This window comes from Pezoporus wallicus, unplaced genomic scaffold, assembly GCF_028554395.1.
Source record: "Pezoporus wallicus isolate ANWC-B61680 ecotype Strahan unplaced genomic scaffold, APGP_CSIRO_Pwel_v1 contig_8119, whole genome shotgun sequence".
NCBI classification, from domain to species: domain Eukaryota; kingdom Metazoa; phylum Chordata; class Aves; order Psittaciformes; family Psittacidae; genus Pezoporus; species Pezoporus wallicus.
In genome coordinates, this window is record NW_026638720.1 from 383,194 (window position 1) to 407,247 (window position 24,054).

Here is a 24,054-nt window from a genome sequence, read left to right on the forward strand (position 1 = left end):
ATTAAATAGCAAAACAAAGCAAAGACACTCAAGTGATTTCAGCCACATGAAAACTCACAATTTCCACATCCCACATTTTACTTATCAGAAGCTGTAATACCCACAGAAATATTTTATTATTTAAAAATTCAATTAGCCAGTTCAGAGGCTGACCCAAATTGTCAGAGATGACTAATACTCAGTGAGACCTAAGGGTTCCAAATTATCTCAAAAATTACTAAAACCAGACTTTTCAGCTTTCAACAGAATTGAACATAAATTTATAAATATAAATGTGTTTATAGCATATAAAGGAATATAAACATACTCTGATCAATCTGAACCACAGATAACACATGAAACCTTACCATTGCCTCTAGGAATCTCACAAAACGTAAAAACTCTGACTCACAGCTAAGTCTGCACACCGTAAAAAAACATGCACTGTAATTTTATGACTCAAAAAGCTGTCAAATCAAAGTATGACATAAATTTTAATCTAGTGACTAGTAGACAAAAAAAAATAACAAACATACTGTATATGGTATGCAGAGATTTTATGAGTTGGCCAAACAAATCTTACCCCAGCAGAATTTTAGCATGAACCTCTTTGTTAGTCCTTGAGATTTCTCTCAAAGAGGTAATTTCTGCATCAAACCAAAATCCTCTTTCTTCTGGAGTCTCAACATTGTAGTTAACCATCACCACATCACCCACTTTCAATTCACTCCACTTCAGAATGGTTCTTGCTCGGGGTCGAAGATTACTGGTGTCCATTTCTACTATGCCATTCTCTGGGTACCTTGAAAAGTAAAACCAACAACAGTAATGATCAGGACTTCTGTAACAGTAAAAAGCAATTCACATGTAGTATTTTTCAAAAGTAGAAATTTTTAAATGTGTTTGGGCATATAAATAACATGGTTTAAATATCTGACCGTGTATCCTTTTGACAATGTAGTTACCATCAAAACACAGACTGGGAATTTAACTAATCTCAGATGGACAAACAGCCTTCATGAGTTTTCTCACACTCTCAAAGAAAGAATTATATACATTTGTAAGTTTACAAGCACTGGATAACTTTTTTATTAGAATATGATACAGCTCAAGGTTTTGGCACACATACTACCCCAGTTTGCTCCACGTAAAGTCAGTATTACAATTAAAATGAGAGGGTAACAAAGATTAAAACTAGGCTTTTCAAGCAGGCACATTTTAAAGAGTATGAATAACTTCTGAAAAGCTCTGATTCCTTCCCAACTTGAGACTCATTTAGCAGAATTAAGATAGGGGTATTCAACAACACAACTAAAATCCCAGTGTAAGAAAGCAAGCTTGTAAGATTTGAAATGTTAACTTTTCAGTTTAACACCACTGCCTTCTTAAATCCTCTGTATAACGCAATTCTTCAATGACAGCAGAGCCTGTATAGTTTGCACGTACTGGAAAAACAGCATGGTGTGACAAAAATACTACTTATGGGGTGGGGGGAAGGCTGGACTGTTGCAAGAAGTAAAAAGAAAGATGACAGAGTAAAACAGGGAAGTTCCTTTCTGATACTGTGTATAAGCAAATACAGAATCTTTCAGCCAGTACTAGATGTCATAGTAAAAACACAACAGAGAAAATGAAAATAAGTCTACTGCTTAAAACCAAGTGCTATTAAATGTATTAATTCTTCCTTCTTAAACATTGCTGAGGATTATACCTCTTAACTCTCCATCATGTAATTACTGGTACTTTAGCTAGAGCACGTACATTTTATATTTAGTATACCTTTACGAAACAGCACTGTTCAATCGTAATGGCAAAATTGTACTCTTACTAGGACAAGTATGGCTCTGTCACTTTAGGGCATGCCTCCCTGCAATCAAGGAGATCATTCTGAGGTCTTAGCTAGCAAGTTTAAATGTGGTTTACCCAAAGAAATGCTATTAACAGCATGAGGCTCTGAGTCTATAACCTGAAATCAGGAAGTCTACTCCTAAACAGTGACTGAAAGCCCACCAATGCAACTGCAGACATTTTAAACAAGTTATTTTTGCTTTGCTTTATGCCTTCTATTAAATCTAACATACCAGTTTGCTAATATAGATAAGGCAGGTCAGGGCTAGACCTGGCATTCTACCTCCAGGCATTTCTTTGTCATTAATCATGCAGGTATCTAGAGAGTGCCTTAAATTTTTAGCAAGATTTTTGTTTGCTTGTTTAAAGAAACATGAACAACTACAGTTCATAAGTGGCTGCACCTTTACATAAACCAAGGCCAAGCAAAAAAAAAAAAACATATCCTTAACTACTTACAAAAGTTATGTCCAAAGAGTGTTTTTCCCCAGTATTTTCAGACCATAATTATTAAAAACTGCATGACAGGAAATATATCATACAAAGACAGGTACTTGGGATTGAGCCATTATTCAAATGGTAGTCTCGTATGATGTAACTCCCTACAGTCCTTAAATTTTACTTGGTTTTGTTTTTACTTTGAGTGTGCTGCAAAGCTAACATTTATGTTTTTATCTTTACGTGGTGCAGCTTTCCCTTGAAAGAACTATCATATAATTTTACTATAATTATTAATGTTTGTAACTGTAAAATCCACAAAACCCATATGACAGAGGTACCGACAGGTTACAAGACAATGCAAAAAAGCAGCTAGAGAGGTACTGTCTATTCTATTGAGTGCCTGAATAACCACACTGTGCTATATAGTACAACATGCTACTGAAGTCTTCTGGCAGCTATGTTTGAGCTACTAGTCAGTCAGTTCCAATCATCTTAAAATATACCCTTCCTAAAGTTTGGAGATGACAGCAACTAGCACACAGTAAACGAAAACTCTGTTTACCTGAACTCTGAAACAAAAATAGGCTTAAACATCAGGAAATTATAGATTGAAAAAAACAATTTATATGTACAGTGAAATAATCAAATCAGAAGTACATATGGGATCAGCAGGATTTTAAAAATAACCAATACAGACTTAAGAAGTTCCAGTGTCACTCACAGCAGTTCATATTCACAGAAACTTAATTCTGACCTCAAAAATCTATTCTCTTCTATGACTAAAATGCCTTCAGGTTCTTTTTTTCCTGCAAGAACTTTGGACAAATATATTTTTTACTTACTTATTAAAAAATATTTGTTTTCTCAAATTCAGATTTCTGTCCTCCTTCCACCCGTTTACCATTCAGAACAGAATCTTTCCTACTGTACTGCTGAGGAACTTCAAAGATTGTCATTGTTTACAATGACCCCACCTCTGTCCCTGGAAATATCTGTTGAAAGAACCCAAAGACAACTGCTTATTAGCATGACCAGAACAAGAACAAGATGACCTTAGGAAGACACACGCAAAATCCCCATTTACAAATAGACAGAAACTAACTGCTTTTCAAAGAAAGAAAAGGCAGATTGTTCACTGAGTTTCTCCTCCTATTGGCTGGTCAGAAACTTTAGCTAGGAAGCTTTGGAAGAAAAAAGACAGCTTACAAACAGGTAAGATTTCCCATATCCAACTTTAACTTCCTTTTGCATCATGTTCCAGACACTGAATGTGTTGCTGCTGCGCCTTCACATATCAAAATATTCTTTTATGGACTTTGGTGAACGCTAGAAGATATTTAACCGTTCACATTTGTCTGTAACTGGCACCCCAGTCAAAACAGCAGAAACAGCATATGTCACAAACTTTTGAGTTCAGCTCAAAATTGCACAGTCACACTGTATGTATTAAGTACAGTATCACCTCAGTATACTAAGTAATAAACAATCAGTATTTCCACTTGTGTCCTCAAATGTACAGAATGCCACAATTTATGTAAGTATGGAAAAAACACACTCACATTAGAAAACACTACCTCTAAGTTTGTTTCCCAAAGCTTAACACACGATTTGTAAAAATGCCACATTAACTTAAAACCTAGTTTCTTAAATATGCCAAAGTAAATACAGTATCACAAAATGTGAATACATGGACTCAGGTACATAAACCAAAACATAAAGAGAACATATATGATCTTTTAACACGCCTCAAGAATGAAGCATAAAACCCATTCTAGCAAGCTACAATAAAGGACTACAATTAGACATGAATGTTTACTGGAAGTTTTTTCTTATTTATTAAGTTGCTTTTAAAATCCTAAGATGACCCTCAAGAGAAAACAGAAACATTTTCACAACAGTGGTCTAATTAGACTAGCGTAAAGTTTGGTATAGTTGAAGATTATATGACACAATTTAACCTTAAAACTTAAAACAACTGTACACACTTTCTTGGTTTTCCATGTTTCTCATGACAAGTGGCACCTAATAGTAAAAAAAAAAAACAGACACCCTAACAGTAAACATAGTCATAAAAGTTTAATGAATACTACCCATAAGTCTCATGTTTATCGTTAAGCTGTATTTTCCAGTAATCTAATTTTCCCCTGTAATATTTCAAACTGTAAATACTAACACTAGCATAGCAAAGGTTTCTTAAGATTTCCTATCTGTGCACAGTTTCCATAGCAAAGGATTAGCCATGAAGTAAAAATTCCAGTGTTTCTTGGCTATGATCAGTATATGCTCATTCTAAAATGCTCAAATAATAAAAAACATATTAGCTCTATGTCAGAATATACACAAATCTGCTCAGTTTACTGAGAATCTGCAGCAATTTACTGAGAACTTGCAACATACCGTTTAACACTTTTCCCAGCTGTTACCAGAACAACTGGAACTAGAAAGGCAAAATTCTTGAAACAAAAGTCAAGAGTTCCCCACCCCCTCTCCATACAACTATGGTAAGGAATGTGAGTGCAGATGTGCGATTTTTCAGACTGTTATTTTTCCAGTATAAATAAAATGACAGTATAATTTGTTTTACTAAACAACCAACTTGGAAAGAGTCATACAATATACACCCAGAACTGAAGAACAGAAGGGCACAAATAAAAGGAAAAAGAGTAAGGGACGAACCCACAAAGGAGGCAAATCTAAGAAAGTAAACCTGAATAAAAACTACCTCACCTCCCTCACAATTTGCTACCTGAGTAAATAATAATTTTGCTGTAGTATTTTGAGAAAGCAAATGAAATTATACTTGAAGGGCATCTAAGCCACAATTATGAATGACAAAAAAAAAAAAGTCACTGGGATGATAAAGCTGTTTGTTCACACTTTCAAAAGACCAGCAGGTCTGTTAATTTGTTATTACAAGAAAAAAAAAGTGCTGTATTTTAAAAAACAGACTGGAAAAAATAATGAATATCTATAAAGATAAAAATCAGCTACATGGAACATAAGATCTTGAAAACCTTAACTGACAACTAATGCTTCTAGAATTAAGCAGCATAAACACTGAGAAATAACATTAATAGCCTGTTAGAAAAATCTGGCTTCCCTAGTGATTTTAGCATTAAGGATTAAGAAAAATTAACTTCTAGACCTACAACATTGCACTGTGTGGACAACAAGGACACTCTGAAAGAAGACAAACTAGTAACAGTATCAAAACAGAAGTTCAGAAGCTCTAAGAAATGCATGTTTTTTAATCTTGCACTGCTCCTACAAGTTGCCCAAGTTCCTATTTTTGTGTCTGTTTCAGCTAGCAGGAGCCACCTATGTCCCTTACATGACTCAAACACTTCAGAAGCAGAAGCAAGTAAGCTTAAAATGGTAAAAAAGAAAGCAAATCTTACAAATGCTTCTCAGGCAGAAGCGGAAACTGAAATGAAAATGCAGGAGTATTGAGTTGACAGGCCAATGCATTTTAACAGTGTTCAACAGCCAGCCTTCCATCTCAAAATGAAAGCTACCACTAACAGAAAGGTACAACTGAATTGGTTCAATTTACACTCAAGAACACAGGAGCCAACAGGTGTCCCAGATGACTGAGATCAGTCCCCTATAATGGCAAGCTACCATATGAACTCATCTTTTTCTTGACTCCACCTACAATGCAAGGGTCTAAAATGATGTGGCTTTTTCCACAATAATTTTTATTTTTACAGCATTATACACAGCTTATGGAAGACTAACTGGTTAATGAGACACATACTGACTGAGGCTTACAGTTATGGTAACTGCATATTCTTACATGCTTCTACCTTCAAAGCAGTTTGGGGTAAGGAATGTCTTAAATGGTTCTACAAAGTTTAGCACAACAGTGATTTTTTTTCTTGAGGACTATATATTTGATTAAAGTATATACAGTACATCAACAACACTACAACATACAACACCATCAGCAACTTAAGGAACAGAACCAGTAAGAATGGACATCTTACTAGATACTGAGGAAAACTAATGCTGTTCTTAATTCTTCATGCTGAAGAATTAAATGGACTAACCATCAGCAATTTTATTTCTTAGAAACGCATTACTCAGGTTTGTTCTGTAAACAAAACTGCCTCTGTAACAGGCACAGATCTGTAAACATTCTCTTCTTGTCATTCCTCCCACCATGTATTTTTGGCACAGGGAGTACACACAAACATGACTAGGACCAACTACGTAACAAAGCTCTCTACAAGAAACAAGGGCCAGCACACTCACAAGTGAGAATGCCATATTTGAGACCATGCTTGTCCTGCCAGCACACATGCAACCACGTTCACCCATTCAAAGATGAATGCTTTGTTTGCACAAAACAGCCGTTGATTCTACTCAACTTCAAAACTCCAACATCCTACAGGCTTTAGGATAGATAAATGATGAATATGCACATGGAAACAGTAACTCAGAGAAACTAGCTGCTCTTAAATACCCCTCCTAACTACCTACACATCAGTTTACAGGCACAGTCAGTAGCTTCCACACCCACAGTTTAGACAGACTGGCTTTGCAATTTCTTCATTACACAGTAATTTTTGTAGAACTGCATCCAAGCACAGCATAGTTTCTAAACAAAAGTAATAGGCAGTAATATTTTATAGATATCCAGAATGGTGGCATTCTTCAATAATGTCACAGTTAAAAGCATATTGTAATCTAATACATTTGCCTTAGCAGCCTTGCAACAGATCTTCAAGTTACCAGCATCCACTGAGACCATCCCCAATATTGCTTTGATCTTCCATCTAGTAGCACAAAGAAACATAAGGGCCATCTGAAGCAAGCTGAATGATGCCTATTCTATTCAACTTATGAAAAGCTGTAAGAAAACTAACGTTACAACCAAAATCAGAAGTAGGGTGAAACTGAAGTCAAAACATAAACTAGTTCCCTAAAGAAATCTTATGAAATCTTATTTAACTTATCTAATAGTTAATGACGCTTCTGATGACCCCTCTTGCTAAAGTTTCTGGTTCCCTAGAATAAATAACCACAAAGAGTGTACTTTGTGGTTATTTATTGTGTATTATCCATCATACAGATATTATCTCAAAGTTGAATTTGAACTTTTCTGTTGGATGATTTAAAACCTGAAAGGGGTATCATCAGCCAAACAAAATGGCCCTGGAAAAAAATGGTACCCTTACTTGAGTATACTAAATCTATACTTGCATACAGGCGGGCATACTGACACTTCTCAGGCTGCAGAAGCATTCAGCCATCCTATAACTACCACTGAGAGCCTTCTTAAGTGGAAGGCCTTCATTACATGTAACTTCAACAAGAAAAGGAAGGAAAAGACAGCATTCGTTTGTAAGTCTGTGTCTTTCCACTTCTTCAGGAAAGAGCTAACCATCGAGACAGAGTGAGAGAACTGTCTCCCTGAGAATAACTTGCCTGAATCCAGTGCTGTACAAGAAACAAATATAAAATACAGTAAGTCAAAGGGAAACACCAAACTTTCATATAACACAGCTCTGTAAGACATGTCCTTATGGTGCTATATTAAGCTACTGAAGTGTCCTGCTCCTGATTTAGAAGTTATGAAGCATGCTGTGATAGGGATTCTACGCACAATTATCTCCATTAACTTCAGGATCTAAGCATGTGTTGGACTCCTCATGAGTTCTTTCAAATAAGGACTCAGATTTCTTCTGTTAAAGGCAGGGTCACTTCTGTACTAAAAGTCAGTTGCTCAGAGCAGAAGAAATAAATGTATAATAGCACTCTTGTTGTAGAAGAGTGTATAACACACTCTTGACTTCAATGGCTATTTGTGATACCAACAAATGCAAATGTGAAATGGAAGTAAGTGAATAAAGTGGCAGAAGTGGGGGAAGACAACAGTGATAGAAATAAGAACACAACTGTAAGCTCTGCTGCCTTCAAGGAAAAGGCTGCATTCAGTTTCTGAATGCAGAGGAGGGACTATCAGGCAAAAGACTGGATGCCAAGAGTCGGTAGTGACTGAAGGTCAGCACTGATAAAACTGATACACGGTCTCTTTCTCAGTGATGAAGAGAGAGCTCTTAAACAAGCACCACAAGGTTTTTAAATCTTTGTTTAAAGATTTAAAACTGGATTACTCCAGTTCAATCTTGAACTGACCAGTTCTGTTCCTGTGAATGGCACCAGGTTTTCTGCAGATCCATCTCTGCAGAAATGTGTGTCTCTATTGCAGCAATCACAGAATAGTTAGGGTTGGAAAGGACCTTAAGATCATCCAGTTCCAACCCCCCTGCCATAGGCAGGGATGCCTCACACTAGACCATGTCACCGAAGACTCCATCCAACCCAGCGTCAGACACTGCCAAGGATGGAGCATTTACCACTTCTTTGGGCAACCTGTTCCAATGCCTCACCACACTCACAATAAAGAACTTCTTCCTCGTATCTAAGCTGAAGCTCCCCTGTTTAAATTTAAACCCACTACCCCTTGCCCTACCGCTACAGTCCCCAATTTAGTTAAATGCTAGGCACACAGGCTCAGTGAATAGGGAGGGAGATGGAAACCACAACAGAAACAACTCAAATACCCTGTTTTCTACAAAATCAAGAAGGAATATGCAGTACCTTCTATTTGTAGCAGTCACAGCTGACAGTGAAGTTCTGTTTAGCTACAAGTAGTTACCTCTTTGAAATTACTGTAACAAAGCTCTTGCCCAGTGTTATGGTTTCAGCAGGGACAGATGCAATTTTCTTCCTAGTAGCTGGTGCAGTGCTGTATTTTGGCTTTGCTCTAAGAACAATGCAACACACTGATGCTTTTAGTTGCTCCTAAGTGGCACTTGATCAAGGCTAAGCAGCCCTGATAAAGGACTTTTGCTCTGTCAGTAAAGAGGGGCACAATAAGACACAAGGGAGCAGACACAAGACACCTGACTCCAACTAGAGTCCAAGCTATTTTATTTCCTGCAATATTTAATAAAACATTTACATTTCTATGTCCACCTTTGTAACACTCATTTTAAGTAAAAAGCTCGCAGTTGCAGATACAGAATCAGAACTCACAAGATTAGAGGAAAGCAGGTTTTACCAAACCCAAACCTGCAAAATAATGTGTTTAAGTTGCGCACAGGACTTGTGATATGTAAATCTAGCAGCTCTACTCCCAAAACCAGCTTTCTCACTTAAGGGAAGGACAAGTCCTGCTTCAGCCTTTAAGAACAGCTGCTCTTAAGAGAACACAGTGACCTTGTTGAGAAAGAATTAATGACTGATGAGGCTCTTCACTTGATGGGACTGTCAAATGTTTCCAGCTAGAAAACTAAAGCCAGATGAACATCAGATCTGTTGATACTGTTCTAACTACTTTCAAAGAATCAGATGTGGAATATACAAGCAAGACAGTACAGAGTGAGACTCCTCAAAGCACAGCCACAGGACCACAGGACCACAGAACCACTGGCTAGGGCAGTATTATTCCTTACTCAAACTGATGGACAGAGGATAAACACACAACTTCTGGACACATTTCTGACAGAAATTCTTAATTAGTTCTTCATGCTTAGAAAGAATTTTACCGCCCCCTAAAAACTTCAAAGTAGAGAGAAGTGCGCTCCAGTATAAATTAGTAAGGCAATTAAGGCTAAAGGTAAACTTTCTGACAAGCAGAGTCTAAAATAAAATTACTGAGGTGAAGCTTCACTTTCAGATAAAATTCCCAGCTGCACAGTTCCAAGATCGACGGTGTCACATAACTCGTAACTCAGTCCTGGATTTATGAATACAGTGTCAATACCCATGGGAGCTAAGGAAACAACAGTTTTAGGTCTTCATCTGAGTCAAGATGTGGAGCTGGTATGTTTTGGAGCCAGGGGGGTGAGACAAGCCTACCCTAGAGGACTCTAGTGCAAGAACCAAGCCTATGATGATGGAAGACCTAGTCCTGAGATGGGGTTACACAGACCTCCAGCATCTCCTATATAAACATTGCCATTAGCATTACTGTTTCCAGCCACTATGGCTATATGCACACATACCTACCATATAAATATGCATGTCAGCAGCATTACAAGACAAAAGTGAAACCCTTACAGATTTGTAACATACATCAAAAATCCAATCACTGATAAATGCACAAATCTCACTTTCCAGAAAGCCTTACAATAGTTTTTCTTCCAGTACCTTAAACTGATCAGGTAAGTAACTATGACTTCAATGACTACCTCACATCATCGCATTTCTGTACCTAATTTTGTTTGTTATAGAATATACAGCTCCTGTATCTTACATATAATCTTATAGTAAAAAGACTATCTCCACCTGTTGAAGGGGAACCACTAGGTCCTGAAATACACATAGAGGTCATTCTTCTTTTTTTCTTTAGCATGAATACGGCAAAGACAACTGACCTGTTGTGAAATTTTACTTCTGTACTTTTAACTTATCAAAACCAACGATACCCACCAAAAAAAAAAAGGAAAAAATTCACACCCCCCGAAAAAAAAACATAATTTCATTTCAAAGTTATGAACGCTTTTTCTCAGAAATGTTTTCCCTTGACTAACTTACATATATCTGCACTGTTGTAAAATTAAGTAAGCCTAAAGCCAGCATTTTGAAATCACACCACAACAGACATGTAATTTCAGGGTATTTTCATTTGACTATACCAGTTGTCCAAGTCATTTTCATCCATTTCCAATTACCAAAAACTGCAGTTGCAGATACAGGATCAGAACTCACGAGTGCATAAAGTTGTATCTGCTAGTGAGAGCAACAAAAAAGTGCTCTATGCAAGTCAGATTCACAGTTACATAATAAAATAACTGAAGTTGAAATAGATGCTCTAAAAATCTACTTTTAAAATCTGCATTTAGTTAATACTGAATATACTTTGCATCCTTCTATCTTAATCTTACACTGCACAAACTAAAATATTTTTACTAATCTCAGTACCAAAATTAAGAATCCTCAAAGTTTTATTAATTTTGAAGCTTAAGTTAGTGCTGGAACAGATGTTATTTAAAAAAAAAAACCTACCCACATATTGCAGGCCCTGGAATTTGTTTTTTACTACAGAAACAAACAAACAGAAAAAAACACAGCCCACCCTTAATGCTTTCTCTCTCTAAACGTAATTTCATGCTGTCAGTCACAAAGTTACCTATAACAAACCTTTACTATACATGCAAACCTCCAATTTCCTCCACAACTGTTTTACTTTGAACAGAATAGATCCAAATACATTAAGAAAATTTGCTCTCATGAGAGTTGTCCTCCAGCTCCAGTGAAAGAAAGTGAATTTACACAGGGAATGGTTAAAAAAATTATAATAAAATCCACAGTAAAGATTCGGTTCTATAGTTTCTTTTCCTTACGTAAGAGGGATGGATTGTAAGTTTCATAAAGGCAAAGAAATTAAAACTTGGCATGAAAAATACCATCACTCCCAATAAATTCAACAATGTTCTCAAAATACTACCAGAAGCACTTACTCATCATACTTGATATGATAAATAGCTTCTTCACCAGCATCCATACATTCTGAATAAGATGTGGATGGTGTACTGTCCAAATTATTTGCATTTTCTCTAGAATGATCTTGACTTAAGTTTCCATTAGTCCTTTTGTAAGTGTTACCACTCTTTCCTTGAGCTTTACCATTCTTATGTCCCTTTGTTGCTCTGGTAACATTTTCTATATGAGCTTCAAACCAGGCTCCAATGCTGACATCACGGGCATCCACTAATTCATTTATCTAAAAAGGAAAATTCAATAATGAATATATGCTTATTTTATTTTTTTCTTAATCAGGATTACATAAGACAACTTATGCTACTGCTTAACTTTGTTGCCAGTAAACAATCAACTCCAGTAACTAGTTGAGCTTGATCAAGTTCAACTAACACGTAGTCATGAATATGCTGCACTTCCACTATTTTATTATTTCTTCCCTTATTAAAATCTAGTACGGACAGAATCTGCATGTAATTTTAAAAAGCAAGGCTAGGTTTCTTCTATTATTTTTTTTTTTACTTTTCCTCCAAGCCTCAAAGTTTGCCTCATCTCTCTCATTATCCTTTCCTTTTGATTCACCGATTACTCTTTATGGCCAAAATAAACATACACAGCATTAAAATATTAGCTCTCAGACAAGGAGTTTAAAGACTTTCCTGAACCTCCAACTTGGAATTACTATTTAATCTTCTGTCTTTCTGGCCTGCAAGATTTTAACCATTCAAGACTTGCAGAGAAGGCAAGGAAACAATTCTAACAGGGTTGCTATCACAGTCAGCCAAAAGCTTAGGATTTAAGAAATCTGAAGAACTGGAACTACCTCCCAGAATTTCTTCCTTCTCTACTAACAATAATGGTATTAAGCAACCAACCACTTTACTATTCTAAATCATGTTTCCTTTTCTCAAGTCTTCAGCTAATTAAGCAGATGTTCCTGTAATAATAGAGGAAAAAAAAGTAAGTTTTAAAGAACACTTCATCAACAGTACACCAAGTATAAAAATATTATTACAACAGAACTACTCCACAGCCATACCATAGAAAACATCTACCATAAACAGTACAAAATACATATATTTACCTATGTATGTGGTTTAAGCTACAACCTTTGTCAAGTACCAGCACAGTGGCAGATACTTACTGTTACTAACCTCAAAGGCTAGTTTCTGCAACTGAACAATCTTACTCTATTTTCACAGGAGCAAGCCAAAAAAGCATGCTCAATACCTTTTAGTATTAAAGTAGTAGTTAGGTATCTGAAAGTGAAATTGACAGCAGTTTGAGCTAACAAGTTTATACCAACAAGCAGTATTTTATTCTTCACCTTCTTAAAGAATCCGCCAAAACAGAATCCTTTATTTTTCCTCCCATTTAAAATACAAACATATGTATTTTGTATTTTTACTCTTACAAACCTGCAGCGTTCAAAATACAGCTTTTTACCGAGAGGAAAGCTACAGCCATATAATAAAACAAATCTGAGAAGGACACCCTCATATTAATTCTATCAATCTGTTTCAAATATAAACAGTGGATTCTAGCACTTCTAGAAGGAACCCTCATGAAGGCACCCTTTCACAGCTTTAACTGTTTGAATTGGTTGCTTCTTTACTTTGTATTATCAAAAAACAGAGTTGAGCAAGACACACACTGCTAGGGATTCCCCCATCTGCTGCTAATTTTTGCTACCCGTCATGAAAGTGCCAGAGAAGCAGTGCTAGCCAAGTCAAAAATCATCATCAGATTCAGAAGAAAAAAAAAAAAAAAGTTAAAAAAATTAAATAACATCAGCACAAACTCCCTTAATCACTGATCTCCAATGTACCCTTCCATAATCTGATGGGCACACTTACACGAGACCCACCCCTACAAAGAGTAAGAGCAAATAATTATTACCACAGACCACTGAGGAACATCATTCAACTATCTGATGTTACTGGTATCTGGTTTAAGAACTGGGTTATTAGTAGCTCTATGTGAACAGTATTAAACAAATACTAGCGTTAATTACAGATTGAGTTTGTGTGTTTTTTATTCCAAGCTAGTTAGAGTTCTCAGTTAAAGTGTCTTTACTACAGCCAGAGATTTTTGGATGAGAAGGTATAAAGACTGTGTGAGCATCAGAAGGAGAAACATGCACATGCTTCTGGACAAGCTTTTGTTTTTCTACCATCATTACTGCATGCCCAACCATTGTTACTGCAACTCCTCTCTTGCAACCTGTTTTTTATTTCTCCTTTTGGCATTGACAATCTGCCCTGCTTAAGCAAGGCACTGTTCTTCACATATGCTGAGTCCATCTTGGAATGGACCGAAGAAGCTCTTAAACCAGACACCACTAACGGAACAGGAGTTGAATATAATTCCACTCACTACCAGTCCTTCAGAGCCCATGTAAGTATCAGGTGTCAGGTACAAACAGAATATAAAACAAACTGAAGTATTCTGATTTACATAACATAAAATGACTACACAAAGGAACTCTGTTTAAATCACTATTTTAACCATCTAACAACAATTTAATTAACTACTATTCCCAGTATCAACTCTACCACATTTTTATTTTTTTTTTTTAACTACAGGTTCTATGCTGACTACCTTTCCTTTTAGTAGCTGAAATCGGAAACAGAAAGGAGGGCACATGGGCCTACACTATTCCTAACGTGGAGCAGCAGGTACCTTGTAGAATCTAGCTCTAGATTCAGACCCAGTGAGGCACAGGACTTTACTAGACAGAAAAAAATTGTAGCAAACTATACTTTCCTATAACTAGACAATTCTTACTGTTTGACAAACAAGCAAATACAAAATAATTAAATATATCCATTTAAATATATTTTAAAGCATCAGAAATTAAAAACTGGGGAATTTTTCCCCACTAATAAACTGAGATGCAGAAAAAGGGAACACACAAGACAGTATCTATATATTCAAGATACTGATATTTTGACACCCTGATTCCTCAGAAAATGAATAAAATTCACTGCACAGAATGCTACAGGAACCTAAAGTAACTTACCAGTTGTCCTCAATACCTGAAACAGACAGCTTCCCATCAGGATGACAGTTCTGAACAACAGCACTGCTCTAAGTGATATTAACTTGTTTATGTACTTTAGCCTCAAGCTGCTTTTCCCTCTCTGCAATTTTGATCATTTTCCAGCAAAAGAATTATTGTTACAGGTATTTCTTAACTAAAAGGAGCACCCAAACACAAGGTAAAATGATACCATTCTCTCTCTCTCCCTCTCTCTAAATATATGTATATACATCCTACTAAATATCTAACGAGCTAGCAATCTGGAAACTGTTCATCTTCTGTTTAAATTAAATTCCTGTTACTCTGATGTAATCCTACATGACAATATCCATGCCCAGGGCAAGTGGGTTGGAATTAAGTGATCTTCAAGGTCCTTTCCAATCCAAACTATTCTATGAATATCGAGAACTTCAATGAGGTACAATCCTAAAAATCAATTACATAAATGATTCCTAAAAACTACGTCAAACAGAAATCATTACATCACATACAATTTAAAGAAATTGTGTATTTCCAGTTTATCTAGCTCTAATGCAGCACTGAAACAATTAGCGTATAAACAAATATTTGGCAAGCTTGAAAAAAGTGAGTAGGGGAAAAGCTATAGTTTTCCAGACTTTATATTAGCAGCTTCTTCTGTCCACAAACAGTGTTTCTATTACACAGGCAACTCAAATGTCTTGGAAAACATGTTTTGGAGAACACAATGTGTACAGAGTTTATGAATGCTCCTGAAACTGCAACACCAGTGAGCCTGGCAGAGAAACATTTTCATGACACTGCAGGAGTTAACTTAAATGAAGTCAATCTGACTTACGTTAAATTGGGAATTATGTCAAATCATGAAAGCAAGCAATGAGAATGCATACTTTTACATAATAAAACAATAAACATTTTTAACAATAAAACTAAACCCCAAGTGTGAGGCAACTTTCCAGATCTTAAAGTTGGTACGTACCTTGTATAATCCAATGCCGGGATCAATGAGAAATGAGCGAGATGATGTAGATGGCTGACTGGGTGACCCACTATTTGGTTTTTTGACTTTATTCTTGCAGTTGGAAGCAGCACAGGGATTGACATCTCCATCCTGATCTGTCACAGAAGCTGTGGCAGGAGCTTCAGATTCAGAACGTATCAAAAGCTGAACTATGTCATTTAGTCCAACATTGTAGTCAAACAAAGTGTGTCCATCTTCTAGCTGCCAAAAGAAAGTTATACTTGTAAAATTCTGCCCAGAGGGATAGAAAAAGTTTCCAAATCTCCCTTTATAAACACTAATTGTACAGACAAGAAGAGGAAAGCCATCTATTTCTGGCAAATGAAAACTCATGTCTTGAGTATATGCAAAACCAAACTTGCATCAGTTTCCTGCAGCCATGACTTCATCCACTGAAAATCACCCAAAGGCTTCAATTAGAAACAAGTATCTATAGACTTCGGACCTCTTAATCATACATCAACATCCGAGGTAAGGCAAAGTAATGCACACAGTGTTTTTCTAATAAAAAAACAGGTAGGATCTATGTTGCCGCTTACATGACATACTCAGTAACTATAAATAGATGTGAGAATTTTTAAGTTAACAATCACTGCGTTGTACACATTTCGGTTACATAATTTCACAATTTGCTCTCTCAATCTTTTCTAGAAAGCAAGTCTTTTTTTTTCTTTTTTTATGAAGGCCTTGTACTTCCTTAATTTTTGCATCTACATATAAATAAACAAAACAAAACAAAGAAAACCCAAAATGAAAACCCGCACCAAACAAAAAACAACAAAAAAAAGCCCACACCAAAAAAAAAAAAAACAACCCACATATCATACACTTAAAATTCCATTTACTTTAAAAACTGTAAGATCTGAAAGTACTGTGCAAAGTACTAGAGGGAGCAACACCAAGAATATGTACTGGGCCTTCAAGTATATGAAGGGAAATCGAAATTGAAAGCACACAGTGACATTTTTATCCCAGATTTAGCCAGGTTCCCCATTCCTCAGGCCTTTACCCCAAGATCAAAACAAGATTATTCTCTGAAAGTAAATCTTTTAGCTAGTCAATTTGAAAGCTATCAAAAAACTGAGGCAACATGCACTCTGCAGCACTCCCTCAAAACACTTTGTCCATCAGGCTCTGCTTACATTCCAGATGCAATCAGATCCTGCAGAACACAAAGAACATAAATAGAAGCAAACTTTTTAATCGTATATAGCACACAGCTCCTAAACATTATTTTGGGCACAGCTTTAAGATACCTGTTACTATCTTTATTTTACCTGATGATCTCACTTACCTACAATTAAGCTGAGAAACTCACACCAAATATAACAACATGCTGTGCTGCTAGGAAAGAAGAAAGACAGGGAGTAGTGACCACTGCTGCTTTGCTCAGTTAAACACTTACAGACCTACAGCATCACTGAAGCAGAGATTTCATTTACTTAGAAGTATAATAAATTGCTCTAGGTATATCAAAACTAGGATTTGTTTAGTTACATTTTATTTCACGTTGCAGTAGGAGAAAAACATGCATGACTAAAAAACTCCCACCCATTTCCAAACTACTTCTGCAACCAAAAATTACTTGATCTTTTTCCAGAATAGGTGCTGTTTTCAACATCACTGTTCCAGCAATCTTTTCAAACAGATCTGTTCTCATAAGCTTATGGGTAGTATCAATACAACAACAAAAAGTAGGAAGCCGGAAGGAACAGAAGAAATAAAGAAGGAATTCTCCAGCTTCTCACTAATACACTTTTCTGGAACATGCTAATGACCTCAAGTTAGACAGAATGTACATTTCTTCCTTCATCCCCTCTGCTTAGCCAAAACAACCCTAAAGGGCAGAGGATGAATACGGACATAAACCGACAACTCAAGAAATGAATCAGCTCCTCTTTCATGAATTTAAGACCTGTGTTAAAAAAAAAAAAAAAAAATTTGCTCTATACAACAATATACCCACAACTATACCCACAGCAGGGATGTATAAAGCAGGAGTACACATAGTTTGTGTCAGTACAGTTGAAGCTGACCCAGCTGTCTGGTCTACAGCTGCAGAAATTACTTTTGTTCAGCTGTTTTCAAACCAGTTCAACACACAGCAGATAAAACCATACTGAAGATTTTGATGCTATTAACAATTAAATGAACACAAGTCTTGAAATGGAAGTCTCCACCAATTGTTATTCTACAGGTGACTACCTACACTGCCTCATAGATTTAGGCTAGGGCTTCAAACTGAGTATCAAGCTACTTCAGCAAGTTTAAGTTACCTTTTCCATCCGCTGTATGGTACATTCCTATGCTTTTGACAACTCTCTTAACAAAGGGGACAGAAGGGTTTTTGCAGCCCTGTGACAATCCAGACCTGGAGGCTTTTCAGACCACAATCTCCTCATACCTTTGGTGTTAAGTTTATTAAAGAAGTTTTAAAACAGCTATTCTTAGATTCAAACTACAAATGAAGTCCAAAGACAAATAATCACCTTACAATAATACATGGGCTGGGGGTGGGGGGTAGGGGAGGAGAGCTCCAGATTTCTGAAGCTGCTACTGCTTCTGAGCTCTGCTCCAGACCCACTTTGATGATTCAATTCCCCACCAAGTGATTTCTCTGCTACAAAACGTGTTGGTTTTTTAAATTAATCAATTAATCAATCAATCATCATTACACCTACAAAACACACCCCTTCTGAAACAATGAATAAATTGGGTATTATTGGAGACAACTTCTGTTCCATTTTTATGTTCCAATTGGACAACTTGTAGCAGAGGTTCCCGGGCACAGTTTCTAGAATCTTCCAGAGGACTGATATGAGGAAATTGGTATGGTATGAGGAAATCTTCTGCAAGATAATGCAGTGGAGAGAAAGGGTAGCTCTTCTTCTGGTAGACTGAAGGTGTGTAGGCAACAGACAGTTGAGAGCAAAGAAATGCTGTCATTGCTCCTCTTCGTTAAGGACATGCTATGTGCAGGCTGATAGAAAAATACTTTGAGGTACTGCTGCTTAAAGTTAAAAGCCAATTCAGTGACAACCTAAATCTGAACAGCCTGAATGATCTACCACCACAAGGTAATCAATGTTAACAACTAAAACATGTCCTATGCCTAGTTCTTGCGATCTATGTCAGTTGTGACTACAGTGTAAATTATATGTTTGATCCACAACTGAATCCTCCCTATTCACATGAAAAAGAGGCAATTAAAAAAAAATTAATTAAAAAAACCCACACTTGAAAGTAATCTGTCCACCAATAGTTACATTTAACACATTCAGAAAGCAAGAAATAGCTAGTTTAAGCCTTGTGTGAGAAGAGGTCATCTTGAATAATGCACATACTATGCACAGATCCTACACCATGCACAGACTACCTATTCCTGCATAGGAATCAAAAAGTCAGCTTTGATGAATATGAACTAATGGTCAGCAGAATGAACCGGTGACCACAAAGTTGTCTATTTTACAGTATTAATTTATAAAGAATTAGCATTCTCTCCTCTGTCCAAGTGGTCATACAGTTTTTCCTTTGTTTTAACAATCAGAATTCTTTGCAGAAATATTTTATGACTACAGACTATTCTGTAACTAGTGATGTCACACTTAAGTCTGAAAGCACAGTTACAGAGGAAAAATACTAATCTTAAGCACAGTTCAAACAAGGCAGGATGTAGTGTTTGGCAGCGTGACAGGAAAGAACATCTGTTTATAGCATGAGCAAAATATACATTCCCAGAATATTAGCAACCATATCAATTTAGACCAAGTTAATGACTTTGTAACACTGCCTGATTCTAGGAACAAAGCAGAGAAACACAAAATCTCAACTAGTAAAATCAAGTTCATATGCTACTTGACTTACAAGAACTAATGCATGTACCCACAAGAATACCTGGGCCCAGCATTAATGCATCGACAAGTGAAATTCTTGAAATAACAAAGTTGTAAAGCAATGAGTGCTTAAAGAACTCCATTCCACAAGAGAAGAAGAGAACTGTAAAATGTTGTTTCTTGAATTGCTGACACTATGGAATGTTAATATAACAATGGGATCTTCACCAGTAAGTCTATAACCTCACATACTAGAGTAACTGAACAGTAATGCACCACAACACTTTATAGTGTACCTGTCCCTCCAGACACAGTAATATCTCCTAATCAGTTCCAAGTTAGGCAGGTACTGGAATATGACTTTTGAAAGTATATTATTAAAGCAGCATCAGATGCAGAAAATTCAGGACCTACCATTATGTCTGGATATTAACAAGCAGTAGGATAAAAAGTTTAATACCCTCCTTTGTACAGACAACTAGCATTTTAAATCCATTCTGGAATACAGTATTTCTTACCCAAAAATACAATGTAAAAAAAAAAATCCAAACACCAAAGAGAAGCTAAATATTCAACCCAGAGAAGTAGAATATTTCATCAAGGAGTCTGGCAACCTGTGAAAATACGTTCAGACCAATCCCCCAGCTTTATAGTACGCTTGCTCCTAACAATAGTTACCAATTTCAGTATGTATCTTAACAATAGTTACCAATTTCAGTATGTATACAATTTTATACCATTCTGCTACATAGAGATACTAATAAGATTCCCTGAGAATACATTTGCCTGGACAATGTATTTAAAGTAAAGAATGAAACATTACATGCTTACTTAATCACTCACTAGGCATTTAAGGACACTTCTCATTCACAAGTTTATACATGCAAACCAAAAACAAAGTAATCAGGCAAATATCAGATAATCAAGCTCTATCTCATTCAAGTCAATTATGGTTTCTTAAATGGGTGATTAGAACACGTACTAAAGCAAAAATAACTGAATAGGCAATTTCATTTGTGAAATTTTGTCAGCCTTCTCATCCTACTGTCATTTAAAGAAAAAAAAAAAAAAAGTATTTGTTTCCTTGGCAGTAGATTTCACTTTCAGTTTTTCTTCTTAATGACTGGCATGCTTCAAAAGCCTTTAAGACTTCATTAACATATTCTGAATGAAGTGACACTGAAGAGCAGCTAGATTTACTGTATCTAGCACTCTTTCACTATACTAATATCCGTAAGGAGAGAAACAGAGTACATCTTTCAACTGTATTTTCACAGATCACATGCTATAGAGATTGTCAAATTTCAAAATACTTCTACAGAAGGCTGTTTAAATACTTAAAGGTTAAGACAACACAACACTTAACACTACTATACAACAGTAGCTGTAGCAATGCAATACTGGAATTGATACCTACCTACAGGAGTGCAGTATGATACTGCATTGGTTTGGAAAAAAATATGCCTGACAAGTAATTCACCAATTACTATCACATTAACTTGTCTACAAGTCTCAGCCCAAGTACAGCTCATTATGGGTTATAAAGTGTGTGCAGAGACCTCATGAAAAAAAAAAGCACATAACCGTTCTTACTGTTTTTATCTGAAAGTGTGATCTAAGAAGGTAAGTTCCTGGATCACCTTAATCCAGCCTTTCTGCTTGACAATCAAGATCTTTAATCACTTACAGAAGTGTGCCTTTGAGCATCTTCTGAGGTTTTCTTTTCCAAGAACCAGAGCAGTACCCACATACAGCAATAAAGATGAAAAAAACTATAATGCTGAAGAGCTCTTTAATTAATGTAGTATGATGAAGAATTACATGACATCGATCTTTCACAGGGAAGTCTGCTGCCTCCCTGGGGCCAAAGTAAGGGACTTGACCAGAAAACTCACTCATCTGGTATGGCTTGGCAACTACTATCCCTCATTAGTCTTCCAGATGGACAACAAGGAAATCTCTTCAAGAAGCCTGAGCGGACTCAAGAAAAACTTCAGAGCCTTCAGGTGACTGGTTCAGGAGCCCAAACAGTTTTCTCTTATCTCCTGCCAGCTGCAATCAGTGACAATGCTCACATCAGAAAAATCTCACTAATTCCTTGCTCCGTGACTGGTGTTGGCATCAAAAGTTTGGCGTTCTGACCATGGGTCAGACCATACAGCACCAGGCCTGCTGGTGGCAGATGAGGTACACTTGTCCCAAAGGGGGAAAAGGATTCTAGCCCAGGAGCTACCAGCGCTCATAGAGAAGGCTTTAAGCTAGGTTTGAAACAGACACCCGGCTTGCTAGACATGAGCCATGGGGTAGCATGCCACTGTTGGGAGTCCTGATCCACAGGGCAACTTAGATGCATTTATGCCAATGCCTGCAGCATGGTCAGGAAACAGGAGAAGCTGGAAGTCATTGTGCAGTAGGAAAATGATGACACAGTCACCATCACAGAAACGTGGTGGAATGATTCACATGACTGGAGTGCTGCAATGGATGGTGACAGGCTCTTCAGGAGGGATGAGCAACGAAAAAGAGGTGGTGGGGTTGTGTTGTATGTCAGGGAGTGCATCAACTCCCTAGAACTCAATGTTGTGAGTGAGAAGGCTGAATGTTTGCCGGTGGAGATTAGGGGGAGGCCAACCAAGGTGATGTCCTGGTAGTAGTCTGTTACAGACCACTTAGGATGAAGCTACAGATGAAGCACTCTTCAAACAACTGGGACAAGTTTCAGGATCCCTTGCCCTTGTTCTCATAGGGGACTTCAGTCTACCAGATGTCTGCTGGAAGCACAACACAGCAGAGAAGAAACAATCCACGAGGTTCTTGGAGGTGTGGAAGCTACCTTCTTAACACAGCTGGTTAGTGAGCCAACTAGGGGAGATGCCTGGGTAGATTTGCTGGTCACAGAGAAGGACTGGTGGGTGATGTGAGAGATGGTTGAAGGCCATCTTGGGCAAACCCATCACTAAATGACTGAATTCTCAATCCTTGGAGAAGTCCGGAAGAAGGTCAGCAAAACCTCCACCTTAGACTTCTGGAGGGCTGACTTTGGCCTGTTTAGGATGCTGCTTGGCAGAATTCCTTGGGAAACACTACTGAAGGACAAAGGGTCCAGGAAGGCTGGACACTCTTCAAAGATGAAATCCTTAAGGCACAGGAGCAGGCGGTCCCTATGGGCCAACAGTCAAACCAGCCTGGCTGAAGAGGGAGAGACTGATGGAACTCAGAAGAAACAAGAGAATTTATCACCTGTGGAAGAAGGGACTGTCACAAGGGACTGTACAAGGATGTTGTTAGGTTATGTAGAGAGAAAGTTAGAAAGGTGAAGGCACAGATGAACTAAATATGGCCACTGACATAAAATAAAAAGTACTTGTACAAATATATTAGCAATAAAAGGAGGGCCAAGGAGAACCTCCATCTTCCACTGGATACTAGGGGAAACTTAGTGACAGAAGACGAGGAAAAGGCTGAGGTACTTAATGCTGCCTTTGCCTCAGTCTTTAATAGTCACACCAGCCATCCTCAGGGTACTCAGTTCCCCAAGCTGGATGGCAGATGGGGAGCTGACTGAAGTCCCTATAATTCAGGAAGAAATGGTTAGAGACCTCCTGCTCCACTTAGATGTATACAAGTCTATGGGTCAGATGGGTTCCACCCAAGAATGCTGAAGCAGCTGGCAGAGGAGCTTGCTAAGCCACTCTCCATCATCTATCAGCAGTTCTGGTATAGTGGGCAGGTCCCAGAGGATGGGAGGTTGGCCAGCATGACACGTCTCTACAAAAAAGGCAGGAAGGAAGACCCCGGGAACTACAGGCCTGTCAGCCTGAGCTCAGTGCCGAGGAAGGTCATGGAGCAGATGATCCTGAGTGAGATCATAAAGTACATGTGGGAAAAGGGAGAGATAAGGTCCAGTCAGCACGGTGTCATAAAGGGCAGGTCCTGTTTGAACAACCTGATCTCCTTCTGTGATAAGGTGACTCACCTGGTTGATGAAGGAAAAGCTGTGGACATTGTGTATTTGGATTTAAGTAAAGCATTTACATTGCCTCCCACTGCGTTCTCCTGGGAAAACTGGCTGCTCATAGCCTTGATAGGTGTATTCTTCACTTAGTCAGGAAGTGGCTGGATGGCAAAGCACAAAGAGCGGTGGTAAATGGTATCACACCTAGTTGGTAACCAGTGATAACCAGCCCCTTCAGGGCTCACTGTTGCGGCCAGCATTAGTATCTTCATTTAATGATCTGGATGAGGGGATTGAGTGCACCCTCAACAAACTTGCAGATGACACCAAGTTGGGCGGGACTGTTGATCACCTAAAAGACAGGAAGGCACTGCAGAGGGATCTAGACAAGCTGGATCGATGGGCTGTAGCCAGTGGTATGAGGGCAAACAAGGCAAACTGCTGGGTCCTCCATTTGGGCCAC

At 37.6% G+C, this 24,054-nt stretch overlaps 1 protein-coding gene across 1 annotated transcript in view; it reads right to left on the reverse strand.

Annotated features, from left to right (window-relative positions):
• Window positions 1-17,463, reverse strand: part of UHRF2 (ubiquitin like with PHD and ring finger domains 2) — a 77,727-nt gene extending 60,264 nt beyond the window's left edge. Inside the window, exons 1-4 of the mRNA XM_057412120.1 lie at window positions 17,389-17,463; window positions 15,762-16,004; window positions 11,742-12,004; window positions 563-781 (exon numbers count right to left, since the gene is read on the reverse strand). Of these exons, the coding sequence (XP_057268103.1) occupies window positions 563-781; window positions 11,742-12,004; window positions 15,762-16,004; window positions 17,389-17,463 (800 nt within the window). The remainder of the gene's footprint in view (window positions 1-562; window positions 782-11,741; window positions 12,005-15,761; window positions 16,005-17,388) is intronic.
• Between the last annotated feature and the right edge of the window lie 6,591 nt (window positions 17,464-24,054).